This window comes from Lithobates pipiens, unplaced genomic scaffold (genome assembly GCF_037356315.1).
Source record: "Lithobates pipiens isolate NorthernLeopardFrog02 unplaced genomic scaffold, aLitPip1_a1.2 Scaffold_18, whole genome shotgun sequence".
In the NCBI taxonomy this organism is placed as follows: domain Eukaryota; kingdom Metazoa; phylum Chordata; class Amphibia; order Anura; family Ranidae; genus Lithobates; species Lithobates pipiens.
Genome location: NW_027507758.1, coordinates 391,316,315 through 391,330,733, shown reverse-complemented (window position 1 = coordinate 391,330,733; position 14,419 = coordinate 391,316,315). Strand labels below are relative to the sequence as shown.

Sequence of the window (14,419 nt, the reverse complement as noted above, 5' to 3'; positions counted from 1 at the left end):
CCCCTCTCTTCCTCCTCCTCTCTCTCCCTCCCTCTTTCTCCCTTCCCCCTCTCTCTCTTGTCCCCTCAGTGACATCCCCTGCCCATTCTCCCAAGGCAATGGGGTAATTCCTAGATGGGTTGTCACCTTGCTGGGTTCCAGATGTTGTATTGGCTGCATATGTCTGATGGGTGAGGAGGGTGTCCTGGAAGTGGTGCTGATCACCTGTGTGCTCGATCTGTGCATCTTTCTGCCGCAATTGTTCTTGCTTGCATTTTTTTTCCCATTATGGGTGTGAGTCGGGCCTCATGTGTACGTTTTGCCTAAGCCTTGACAAAGCCTAGAGCAACCTCTGCTTGATTTCATACATGATCCTGGCCACTAGGATAGCCATTGGACACTGTGGGAACCAGTCAATAGTAACTTTTGACTATGTCAAACAAAAATTGAACTGGATCATGATTAACGATAAGACGACCGGCACCCTCCATAACAACAAGGCTAAATTTGATAAAACATGGCAACCCTGGATATAATACTTGTCTATGGATGCTTGAGATCTGGGAAAACGGGACCCTGACTGCTTTTTACCTCCACCCCCCTCTTTTTCTTCTCTCTTTTCTTTCTGATTCACTTTCTGTATTGACCAGTTTTTGGGAACTTGGTTTGTGACTGCTTGAAGAAGCATAAATATATTACACAGTGCCTGTCTGTTATTATGGTTTGCTTACAGTCTCCAGGACAAGAAAAAAACGCAGTTCCTGGCGTTCTTTTCCACAAGACCGAAAGTGACGTCAATCGTACCGATTGATGTCACTTCCATCAATCCGGTACAATTGAAATCACTTCCAGTCTCGAGGAAAAAGAACGACGGGAACGGCGTTTGCTGTAATTCTGTCTCTATTTTATGCCTGTTTTTAACTGACGTCTGTAAGTATGCATTCCCATGCACAATAAAACTGGTTCTTAGCTGTACTTCACTATTAGTTCATCTTTTTCCATTCTGGGTACCTGTTTATATGATCGAGAAATCATCTTAAAGGATACTGTTATGGTCATCAAGTCCCAATACTGAATCTTCCACCTTGGATATCATTATAGGTCTGAAGTGACCCCCAGACTGTGTGGTCACACATGAGTGGGGACACATGTGGCGATGTCGAGTCACGCCTGAAAATTTCTGAAACACTTTTTGCGCTTTTCTGCAGAGCATATTTGAAGCATTTTTTCAGTCATTTTTATGGACTTTGTGTTTTTGATGTTTTTCTACTTATAATTTATTTATGTTTGTTAGCGCTGTAATAATTTTTTTTATTTTGTTCAAGTGTTTAGCACTTTGTGTATAGCAGCCACATTCACTATTTTTCACTTTATTCACCATCAGTGCGAGTATATATATATATATATATTTAGAATATATATTATTTTCAAAATAACAAATGAAGGCCCTATGTGTGCTAAAATAGCATGACAATTATTTTGATATGCAAAGATATTCAAATCTTTTGTTGAGTAAACTAGCAAATATTTAATTATCAAAATATGATTGGGTCACAAAGGTTTTAATTACCTTGGGACTTGAAAGGGTTACATTAGTATTAAGGGTTAATTAGGTCTACTTGGCAGAGAAAAAAAAATCTGAAATAGAATGCTAGTTTAGTCGTTTAGTTGTATCAGCCTGTGTGACAGCATATGTAAACTATATTTGTCAGAGTCTTTTCAAAAGTCAATATACACATTTTTATAGGGTGACCGTGGAGATCATGGATTCAAAGGACTTCCAGGAGCGGATGGATTCAAAGTAAGCAAAATGATCTATCTATCTATCTATCTATCTATCTATCTATCTATCTATCTATCTATCTATCTATCTATCTATCTATCCATCTATCTATCTATCTATCTATCGCAATGTAATAAGGTTTTGCAAGGTCCATTCTTTATGCTGTAAACTTTGTTATTATATAATAACACTTATTAAAGTGCACTTATATTTTAGGGAATCTCAGGCCCACCAGGAATCCTAGGACCCACAGGGCCAAAAGGAGCTAAGGTAATATAATTTATAATAAATCAAGTCTAGGATGTAAAAAAATTCATACACTAGAAAACTTATTGAAAAACAGGCACCATTACCTGGTACATGTTTCTTTATTTTTTGATGAGATGTATTTGTACTGTATAGACTTGTATTTAACGAAAAACTTGGTGATGCAGTCCAAATTTCATATTCATGATTTGATGACATTTTTTTCCTTTAGGGTAGCCCACAAAAGACTTTGCAGGCAGTATTTTTACAGTGTATATTTACAGTAAAATGGTGCATATTTTTATATGTACAGGTTTACAGGTAACGTGGCTGCATATCATTTTCTCTATAAGACTATAACAACAGAGAGTCTAGCTGAGAATCACTACTTTAGTAAAACAGTAAAGTACACAGCTGCTTATGATTGTCCTTATAGACATTGTCCCTCACAGTGAATTTTGAGGTAGCTCTGGTGAACATCTGGAGGAATCCAAGGCCCAAGGACAAAGTGCCACCCCATTGGAACAGGAGTAGTCTGGTAGAAATCAGAGAGGCGCTCCCCACAGTAGCCAGGTCTTTTGGAGAATCTGCATGCTATTAGGCTCTGGTCCAACTTTGTTGCAGATTACACGGATTACAAGGCACCTCTGCTTCACCAGGTGTGGCCAATTAAATGTATCTTCCCTTGGCATGCCAAGGAACCCACAGATCTGCGGGAAAAGGTGTTAAAGGGCCACATTTTAGGGTACACAAAGTGTGCAACTATTCTGGGGTTTTAAGGCTTAAATATGTTGCATTTCCTCTGCTATCCTAGTCTGGGGGTCTCATTTGGAGACTCTCAATGCCTTCAGAACTAGAGGAAAAGGGAAAAGCTTCTCCAAAAATAACAGAGATGCATCAAGGTAATGAAATTATCTGCTAGCATGATAGAATTTTAATGTCAAGATCCACTACTGACTTTGGCATGTAATTTACATTTCAGCTCAACTTATTTAAAATGTTCAATGCTACAGTTCATCATATTTTTCCAATAAATAATTCACAGTACACATACTGTTTTGATAATTACAGCATATATACAGTGATATTAAATAACTATTGTATTCTATTTTTTTAGGGAGAAGAGGGAGAAAGAGGGTATGAAGGGATTCCAGGATTCAGAGGTGTCAAGGTAAGTGTCATTATTAGACCTTCAGCATTACAAAATAAAGTTTCAGACATATTTCTGAGAAATAGATAACTTCCTTAAATTATACTTATTTTGCTTGTCCCATACATGGCAAGTACATTCTCATATATCTAATGTTACAAGTAAGTTTGAATAGATTCTGGTCCAAGGCGTTGCCATGTCTTTGAGAAGAAACTGGATAAACTGTAGGTCTGGTTGCTGTTGATTCAAATGTAGATACATAGCAGTAAAAAAATAATAAGTGAATAATAATGTGTGTTATATGATTTTTTTTTAAATGTTGGTTATTTGATTATTTTTTACTATAAGCAACGGTGTACCTAATTAATTTGGCACTTTGGGCTGATCATCTTCTTAACACTCTTACCTCATACATTAAAACGATTTAATTTTATGCAGATCTAATGAACTTAGCATATCAATCCACTTGATATAAATAAAGTCATAGACCCTATTACCTGCATAGTACCAAAATATGGAAATATATAGGAGGGCTGCATGGAAGGTATAAAGAAGTCAGATGTGGTGGACATAGTATGCCATCCACCAATAGACTTATGCACAACGGAAAATTTTGTTTCGTTTTGGTTCGTTGTCATTCGTAAAATACATAATTTTGTTCTGTTATATTCGTTATGCTACATTAATACGTTTTCAGATAATTCGTTATTATTCGTAGAGTGTCAAATTCATTCATTCGTATTCGTTGAAATTCGCTATTTATGTATGTATAGGCATTCATGATAATGATTCGTAGTTTGGAAAGTCGTTTGTTTATGGAATCTTTTAACACACACAATGACAACGTCTCTTCTCCTCGGCTCAAATACAATACAACACCCTTCTAACTTAGTTCTCAGGAATGCACTTTGCCAGTAATTCATCCTCTGGCACAAAATTAATTAGCTGATTGGACTATAAGATTTACTTTGAGCTGACCTTTTGTTTCATTAGAGCTTTAAAGAATTACCGAATCATGTTGAATTCATTCAAATTCATTTGTTATATTTCTTTCGTATTTGTTATTAGTTATTTTTTTATTCGGACATTCGGATGCATCCGAATGTCCGAAAGATGCAAAATTCGGCCGAATTTCGATTCGTTACGAAACGAATTGCACAAGCCTATCCACCAATCACCTAGAGGCGTGTTCCATAAAGTGAGTGTCACTTCATGAGATTTGGCTTTCAGTGTGGGAGTAAAATAATCCCCAACACTGACATTATTGCAATTACGGTAATAGTAACCTCCAGAATTGGTCTCATTGGCAGCAATAATAACTCCCAGCACTGATGTAAGCAGTTGCAACAATTACATTGGTGGTAATCGGACGTAACATTAACCCCCAATTATTGGTGGTCAAGGGCACACTGTAAAAAAAAACCTCCCTCTAGCATTGGTGGTCAGTGACTGGGAGTAAATGGCACAGAAATAACAAGTCATGAAACTTCATGTTATATATAGAAATCACAAGTATTTCAGACACCTCCATAATGGTGGTGTGTCAGTTATGAAGGCAATACCCAGGCTCCATGATTGGTATAGTGCTGCACAATGTGGCTGTAGACCATTGTTACTTCTGCACAGATTTCAGGATAGAGGAAGGCAGAGTGTGGTGTAGCTGCATGTTGTGACTGAAACTTAAGCAGGAAGAAGGTGACATTAGATCACACCTCTCTAGGTATGACACTAAAATATAATAATGGTTCATGTTTGTATTAATGTAAAGAAGCAGGAACCTTTATGTAAAATCAAAATAAATATTTGGTGAAAGGGTTAAATGAAATAAAGCTCTACACATACTATATATCAAACTAAATATAACTATTCATTTAAATGTTTAGGGTGATGATGGTTTCCCTGGTGCTGAAGGGCGTTCTGGCAAACAAGGATCAAAGGTATTGTTGGATCACTTACCATCAGTACATCTAAAATAACTAAACTGAATATATACTCATATCAGTGTCATGTTAAAAATAAATTCTCTTCTCTTTTTTCAGGGAGGTGTCGGTGACCCAGGAGAACCTGGATTTGTTGGAAGCAAAGGCGAACCTGTAAATATGGATTTTTACAGTTATTCTATCTATCTATCTGTCTGTCTATCTATCTATCTATCTATCTGCAATATTATCTATGCATTTAACTCTAACTCTATCTGTTTACCGATAACATCTAAGCCAACTAATTTACAATATTCATTTTTTGTAGGGCATAATAGGCCAAAAAGGTGTGAAAGGTACACAAGGACCTCAGGTACAGTAAAACCTATAGATAAGAGTACTTCTTGGTGCTCAGAAACAAATAAAGTTGATGCACAATCAACACATATTATCACGTTCATGCACATTGGATGCTATAAGACATTTCTATGTGTGGAGAAGATGTCAATGACTGATGGATATTTGGGTCCATAGGGTTGAAGACCCCAAATAAAATTAGTGCCTTTAACTTCCTCTAATGTCCGTGTTCACTCCTTCATTATTTATAACATTTTTCAGATTAAAATAGTTCTAAAGCCTGGATGTTTTTTAACCTAATGTATTTTCTGCATTAAGATAAAAAAAAAACACCCCACTAACTATTTCCCTCCCCCTCTCTAAACACCTACCTGATCCTGTCAATGATCCTGCACTGTCCTGGCTCTAGGTTTTCTCTCTCTTCTCTTCCTCTTCTCACAGGAACCCGGGCAGCAGTGGGAGACATTGCTCCTGCTGTTGTCAGTAAAATCCTGTAAGCAGAGAGCACAAGGCAAGGTCTATAGGCACACATAGCCTGGCTCAGGAGCAAGCTTGTAGATGTGCCCCATAGCAAGTGGCTTGCTAAGGGCACACAGGGTAGAGGAGTAGCTTGGAGCACTGGTAGGAGATCCCAGAAGAGGAGGTTTGGAGCTGCGCTGTGCAAAACCTTAGCACAGAGCAGGTACATATCCTCTGGACCAACTGTGGGTATGGGATTGTGTATATAGGATTATAAATTAATTTTTTTTTTTTTAGAGATTTACTATATGGACCACGTATGTATTTATACATGGTGATCATATCCCCCCCTTAATCTCCTCTACTCAAGAGAGAATACATTCCGTTCCTCTAATCTTTCCTCATAGCTGAGCTTCTCCATGCCTCTTATCAGTTTGATTACTCTTCTTGCACTTTCTCCAGTTCCCCAATATCCTTTTTGTGATTTGGTGCTCAAAACTGAACTGCATATTCCAGATGAGGTCTTGCTAATGATTTGTATAGGGGTAAAATTATTTCTCTCTCTCCCTCTGGAGTCTATACCTCTCTTAATACAAGAAAGGATTTTGCTCACTTTGGAAACTGCTTCCTTGCAATGCTTGCCGTTATTAGGCTTATGATCTACCAGAACACTCAGATCCTTCTCCACCATTGATTTTCCCCAATTGTACTAGCCTAGTATATATGATGCATGCATATTCAGAGCCCCAATTGCATAACTTTACATTTATCAATATTAAACCTCATTTGCCACATAGTTTGCCAATTAAACAGAACACTGAGATTGGTTTGTAAGTTGGAGGCATCCTGTAAAGATGTTATTCCACTGCATAGCTTGTTGTCATCTGTAAAGACTGAAATGGTACTTTTAATCCCAGACCCTATAACATTTATAAATATATAAAAAAAATGAGGGTCCCAACACTGAGCTTTGTGGAACACCACTAACAACCCTAGACCATTCAGAGTATGAATCATTAACCGCTACTCTCTGAATTTGGTCATTTAGCCAGTTTTATATCCATTTACAAATTGATTTTTCCAAGCTTGTAGACTTTACCTTACACATTACCCATGTGTCGGGAACTGTGTCAAATGCTTTTGCAAAATCCAAGTATACAACACAGGGCCACCGATGCTGTACAACCAGCCCCATAAGCTCCACATGGGGGGCCGGCTAGCATTACAGTTCTTTACTGAATTTAAAAAGTAGAGCTTGCAAAACTTCTCCCTGTTCCTACTCGCTTATGGGGGGATGCAATTACATTTTCCTGGGCCCCATCAGGTCAACATAGGAGCCCAGGAGGTGAGCGTAAAAAAGAGGGACTTTTTCTTCATTTTCGGGCCACATGTACATCATGCTGCCCCCTACTCAATTGGTCCCGGCCGGTGGAGTGAATCTCTGCCCTGCTCCCATCCTCATGCACCGAGATGTGAGGCGGCATGCTTCTGACCAGCAACAGCAGTAGGAGAGTGTGGCTGCATGTGCTGAGCTCCACTCAGATCAGCTGTGGAGACTGTCAGTCTGTGGTTGTGTTCTGGCTGCTGGGCAAAATTGTAGGAGCTGTGTTTTTGCAGGGAGGCTGAGATCATAGGAATGAGGGGAAGATAATAATGCTGGGGTCTGGCATCCCAGCACCTGGAGAGGCAGGACAGGACAAATCACAGCGCTCAGCTTATATGGAGCTTGGCATCCTGGGATCCCTATAGACGTGCCTGTTCATCGCTGCTCCTCGGTGAATGAAGCTGCTCTGTGCATCGGTGAGCATCAAAGTCATGTGTGTACAGAGAAAGATCCGCCGCCACAGATATGATTGACCCAGACATAGACCAGCTGGAACTCAGCTTCCTACAGGAAGAAGAAGCTAGCAGGATCTTGGACATGCTAAACTGAGGAGGACAGAGAGGTAGAGCAAAGGAGTAGAGTTTACATTCTACCTCCCAGTCACCGTACAAGTCTGTATGAATGCGTGCCTGTTTTGTCACAATATTCACAGTATAATTTTTCAGAGAAGCCCTTTCCTCTCAGGCTGATGTCAAGTGGTAGACTCTGTTGCTACTAGTGACAAAGCCTCATTGGTAGAGAACCTTCCACTTACGTCTGTGGAATTGCTTCCTCTCTGAATACTGGGAGTGATTCCAAAGGGACCAACTGACAGCCTTGTTGCGATTTTGCCACTGCCAGTTCATTTTGATTGGCACAAAGGCAGTGCGTTAAAGCACACCACAATGCATGGTGATGAACTACCGTGTACTACACTGGACAAAAATTCTGAAATAATGCATATTGAAACATGCGTAATACAACACACATTAACACCACACATCTGAACTGCTTTGGAAGCCGAAGGACTGATATGGGGTTTAAAAGACCCCAGATCTCTCCATAAAGAGGACTTGTAATAGCCCATGCTATAACAAGGGATGTTGTTCATCCCTTGTGGTAGCAAAAAAATAATAATAATTTAAAGATACCGTGTAAATTTTTTTATAATAAAATTTAAAAGAAATTTAAACTGCCCCACCTCCTTTGTGCTTATGCACAATTGTGAAAACACATGTTGGTCCAACACGGATATGTAATCGGCAAATAAAATTGCATTTTGTTTTGAGGCGGGGTCAGGGCAGGGGTGTGGTCGAGGGTGGGGTGGAAGAGTCAGATAGACTGTACTGGGCCACATGATTTCTAACAGTGGCCCTGATACCACATAGCAAGATTGTTATTTTAATTAAAAAAAAAAAATCTAGTGTTTACAATCACTTTAAGTTTCTAATTTCCAGTTGTATTTTTCAGGGAATAATTGGTGATCCAGGTTTGTTTGGGCGTGATGGTGATGATGGAATTGAAGTAAGACATTATTGGCTGCAGATGTTAATATTTGACTGTATTGAGTGAAAGTAGATTTTATATTAGTTGCCACCTATGCTTATATTTTAGTTTTTGTAACAGAGATGCAAATTTCTGCTTTATAACTGAAAACATACTCAAATTTTGTGCATTAAAACTAGGAACAGACTTGAAACTAATAGCGCAAGTAATTAATAATCTTGTAAACCTAACATTCAAAAATACATTATTTACTGTGTGCAGTCCCTTTCTATTGTTTCATCACTCAGTGGAATAATAGATCACAAATTTAAATGAAAATAATGAACTATACATGTATTATATATTATGCCCATTAGTAGGAGCCCTCTGACTGCGAAAGAATACCAAACAAATAACACAGGTGATGAATACTATTACATATTCAGAACCTGTTAAATAAGTTCTTTTTTTCTGAAAGGGATCTAGTTTAGGTAGGTTGTTTAATATATTTACTATACTTTCTCTACAATACAATTATAATCTGTATGAATAATGGCAATGAGTCAGTAATTTTGATATGCAATTTTTAAAGTCATTATTTTATTGTGCCATAGGCATATCAAGGTACTCAGGGTGGAGAAGGACGCCGTGGAGGTTTGGGAATTAAGGTAAAAATTGTAGAATAAAATAATGTTTGAAAGAAAATGTGTAACAGCTTTCTCATCTGAATTTTTCTCTTTCACCTGAATATTGATATTTTGCAAATATGAATAGGGATAACCCGATAAACCTGAAATATATTAAAGTGAATTAAAACTCCTGGAATCAAAGCCTTCAGATTGGAGGTTATAGAACTAATATTTAAACAGTTTTTCTTGAGTGTATATACAAAGAGAAATCATATAATCTACTAGTATTATATCATCAACATCATTGAAGAGATAAAGTCTAATTGTGTACCAAACAATTGTTGTGGGTTACTGTATATCACTGATTGAAAATCATTTTTAAAGTGAAAAATTATTTGCAGAATTCACATACTTTTTAATTCAGTGATCTTCCCCAACTGTGAAAGATCACAAATGTTAAGCAATACTTTTTTTTCTTAATTTGATGAAATAGGGGCTAACAGATTCTCAGTACTGTTGTGATAAAAAAAATACTGATGAGGTTAATATATTTTAATTTTACTAATGTGTCTTTTGCAACACTTAAAAAAACATGCATATTTTTTATGCATTGAAGAAAAGCCGTTTGATACTTTTTTTAAACGTTTTAGTTATTGAAATGGCTATAGTGAAATATTTTTAGCATGTTTTATTATTATACATCTTGATATGTAAAGTGACTTAATGTCACAGTTTAATATTTAGTTGCTATCAGTATTAGACATGTATGTATTTTTTTCCAAGGGAGAAAAGGGAATTGTGGGGCAGCGAGGCCCTGAAGGTCCACCAGGAAGATCTGTAAGTGATATGTGAAATAACACATAAATAAAAACATTGCCTTCTATATTCTCTCTATATAATGCAGAGCTGTAGTTTCAAACCTATGTTTTCATAAACTAAACAATTATACCTTGTTACTTTGGGTTAGTCAGCCCTTTTACTGTAAAGAAACTTGGGTTATATAATATCCATACTTGGTCTCTCTGCTGTCCTGGAGTTTTGTATTATGGGAATACATAATTAGTCACTTCTGCAGCATTTAAACATCATTCTATGTTATCTGTGCTGGGTGAATGAACCCCTTTACATTGTTAGCTTACCCGCTTACCCAGTCCAATAATGATATGCTAGCAATGTCGGTTTGGGGAAAGAGTTAGTTACATGAGACAACGCTGGTGCCTGCCTGTATTAGAGGTCTCGGTAGCAGGTGAGTTTAGGAATGTGTGGAGCAGATGGTTTACAGCTGGAAACTGTTGTGGTCAATGTTTTCTCAAGTTTTGCAGATCTTTCGAATGTCTACTTTTTAAAGTTCTTGGTCTACTAAAAATCAAGTTTGAATTCTATTGGCCCCTCTAGTGTTTGCAAATATTCAACATGTTACTGTTTCTAAGTTACACAACCTTTCATACTTCTGTCTATGACAGTGATTCTCAACCAGGGTTCCGTGGAAACCTAGGGTTCCTCCAAAGGTTGCTAGGGGTTCCTTCAGCATTGAGCAATTTCTGCCTCTCAGATAAGTTCCCACTGACACCATTGATTGTAAGGTGCGCCCCCCTCCTTAGCTCGAGCTGGACTTTAGTGATCACTGGAAAGCCCTTTCAATCGATTGGGTAAAATCAGACAATCACACGAGTTGAGGATTATCATGACTACGTTCTTTTACTTCCTGTATACTACTTTTATGTGCTTCAAACATTACATTGTCAGCCAATCAGGATTAGACAAGACATGCAAGACATTTGACCAATCATGAAACATTGACATTTAGAGCGTCATACATTAAGCGGAATTTTTAGGGGAATTTTTGATAAAGGTCTCCAGACATACATTTATATAAATATATTGCATGACCTTAAAAATCGTCTACAATTAAACCCCATAACTTTGTTTCACCTTATGAATATTTCCTACTTCCTATAAATTCTAACAGCTAGCTCTAACCACAAATGCATCCTGTTTCTTGCAGACTTCAGAAGTAACTTGCAAAGCATGGTGTTTCACTAAACTTCAGTAAATATCTGTTCAAGCAGAGTCTAAATGTAATAAGAAGAGTATAAACTTAAAGGGTGACTCTCCCTACCCTTACATTGATCTTTTTAGCTATCTGTAATTCTTCCCAATGACCACAAGTGTAAGGACCATTCTTCCCACTGACCATCACACTATTGTATCATGAGTTGTACATTTCTAATTTTTAGCAGGGGTTCCCCCGAAACCGGAGAACTATTTCAAGGGTTCCTCTGTGTTGAAAGGGTTGAGAAAGGCTGGTCTATGATATGACTAATAATAGATAAACAAATTGGTCTGAACCACTAAAAAAGGCAGCTGCATGAGGACATTGTCTGGATTCCTTAGTTGGCAAGATTGCAGATCTGGGGGTGTAGAAGATTTGTAAGATTTTAGAAATTCTACTTATTTGGGGTATCATAAAAAAACATAATCATGTAGGGTATAGTCATTGACCCAAACAAATATTTAAGGTAATTGTATTGCTTTAACAAGGTTAGCTTTGTGGATAGGTTAAAAAGTATTTTGTGCTTGAATGTCAAACACCAATAAATATAGGCTTACCTGTAGTTAAAAGTGATTGTACAGGGTTTACAACCACTTTAAGTAGTATAGCTTTCCTATCTTGCACTGCTTCTTCCTTGCTATACTTATGAAAAGAATGGAGAAGCTAGATAAGCTTCTCAAAACACAGATTTTGTAGGCACAGCATAAGGAAGTATGTATAAAAAGTAACACATGATATACATTAAAATACAACCAACATATAAAAATGGGAAATTAAAAAAAACCCTCCATCTACAAATACGAAATAGGTCAACATTCAACAAGATTCATGGAATTGCTGCTAATGTGTTGCTCCATACTCAAACGTCAATGCCTTTCGCAAGATATACTTGCTTCTTCAGGACTGAATGGGTGGGTGCTGAATGACTGAATGGCTGAATGACTTCAGATGCAGAGGAGAGGACGGTGACGATCAGGAAAGAGGAGACACACGTGGGGCTTCAAACAGGGGAAGGAGATGCTAGGAGAACAAAGACAGAGTAGAACCCCCTAATGGCATCCAAAGGAGCCAGCCAAATATATCAGGTTATGCATCTAAGGTGTATATTACTGTATTACATGGCAAGTTCCAGTATCTTACTGGAGATGGGTAGATAATATCTGAGAATATGGGATCACCAACGCCAGCTACTGGGTCTATTGTGCTGTATAAATCCACCAAATTAGCTATACTTAATTCCAACATAGAGAACATCTGAGCAAAATCCGCCCTACTAGTTAGTTACAGATCCAGCTGACAACATATAACCTTTTCTGTTGTGCTGATCTTCAGTCTAGGTCAGTGAGAGAAAACAATGGCAGCTGTTTGGTGTTTCCTAGAAACAGTAGGCAGTTGCTTATTTTACTCTTAAGGACCATCCTTACAAAAAGTCCTGAACTGGATGGAATCTAGCAGCAGAAAAACCACAGGAGAGATATATGTTCAATGCAATTAAACGGTATTAATGTTGTGTTGCAATTAGATAATCTTAAAAAAAGTGCTGCATTTTTTTTCTATATACATAGGGGCTAACAGGAATAAAAGGAGAAGCTGGTATACCTGGCCGTCCTGGATTTATTGGTCCACCTGGAGCCGCTGTGAGTTTATTCATTTTGTTTTGTTTGATTTTTTTTATTTCTGGGAAATGCTTACAATTTTAAGCAATTTTATCTTACATCTCATGTACAAGTTCATAAACTGATGTTCGCTGTATTGTTTTTAAATATTTGTATATATGTATATTGTTATAAATGAATATTTAGTACATGATGCCTATATGACACTTATTTTGGGCTGAAAAGAAAGCCCAAAAATTGCCTGCAGATTTGTTGATTGTCTGTGTATAACTAAGATGTTCTAATTTCTGCTAGTGGAGAAGGAATGATCATATCTGCTATTGAGGCCTATATTTAGCACATCAGTTTGCAGGGAAAGCCTTAAAGTGTCACTAAATTAAACCTAAACAGTAAAATCAGTCTGTACATGTAAAAAAAGCATGCTTGTTATATTCACTGTGAAACCTAAGGGGTTAATCCTGCACATTGTGTAAAAAGGCTGTTTGATCCTTTCTTCTCTGATCCTCCCCTTTCTTTACTGTCCACAATCCATTTGCTGATAGAACAGAGCCCTAGAAGGCACCCTGCATATGCTTACTTTTATTTTATCCCTTTTTGAGGGTGCTGTGGTCAGCACAGAGCAAATCAGCACTGTCCAGACAGAAAGTCAGGGGTCTTACAGTCTCATAGGATAATCGGAGCAGAATGAAAACTCCTCCAACAAGTTTTCACCAGTGCTCAGCTGGACACTGATAGAAATCACAAACTGCTATATACTGCTGATGAGTAAAGGTATTTAGCAGTTTATATTTACTAAAATAATTGCATTTCCTTTTTTTGTCCCCTGCCAGTGCTTCGGGCTCCTCCAATCACATGGAGCAGAGATCAGCGTCACTAGTTGCTAGGCAGAATGGGGAAATGCTGTTTACATGGCATTTCCTCCATTCAGCCGTCCCGTGAGACGATCGCGGGTATGCCAGCGGCGATCGAGTCTGCGGGATCCGCGACCAGACTCACTGGGGGCCCGACCGGCACGCGAGTGCGCTGCCGGTGGCGTGCTCGTGATGGCAGGGCGGCATTAAAGATTGGACGTACCTGTACGCCAATATGCCTGTCCGTGCCATTCTGCCGACGTACATCAGCGTGCGCCGGTCGGGAACCGATTATGGAAAAAATTTTTAGGAGGGAAGTTTAAGGGAAAAAAACCTTACATTTAAATGCCCATCAATGCAGCCTTATCAGTTTGCATCTGCAGCCTTGTCCATCATTGCAGAATGATCAGTGTCATTTGCAGATTTCCCAGTATCTGCACGGTTTGCAGCCTTGCCCAGTGTCATTTTGAGCTTGCACAGCACCATTTGCAGCTTGCACAGCGCTATTTGCAGCCTTGCCCACGTTTAA

General features: G+C 38.2%; 1 protein-coding gene across 1 annotated transcript in view; it reads left to right on the top strand.

Annotated features, from left to right (window-relative positions):
* Window positions 1–14,419, top strand: part of LOC143988343 (uncharacterized) — a 57,917-nt gene that overhangs the window by 23,034 nt on the left and 20,464 nt on the right. Inside the window, exons 10-19 of the mRNA XM_077487823.1 lie at window positions 1,727–1,780; window positions 1,979–2,032; window positions 3,126–3,179; window positions 5,042–5,095; window positions 5,198–5,251; window positions 5,406–5,450; window positions 8,727–8,780; window positions 9,356–9,409; window positions 10,154–10,207; window positions 12,989–13,060. Coding sequence (XP_077343949.1) covers window positions 1,727–1,780; window positions 1,979–2,032; window positions 3,126–3,179; window positions 5,042–5,095; window positions 5,198–5,251; window positions 5,406–5,450; window positions 8,727–8,780; window positions 9,356–9,409; window positions 10,154–10,207; window positions 12,989–13,060 — 549 coding nt within the window. The remainder of the gene's footprint in view (window positions 1–1,726; window positions 1,781–1,978; window positions 2,033–3,125; window positions 3,180–5,041; window positions 5,096–5,197; window positions 5,252–5,405; window positions 5,451–8,726; window positions 8,781–9,355; window positions 9,410–10,153; window positions 10,208–12,988; window positions 13,061–14,419) is intronic.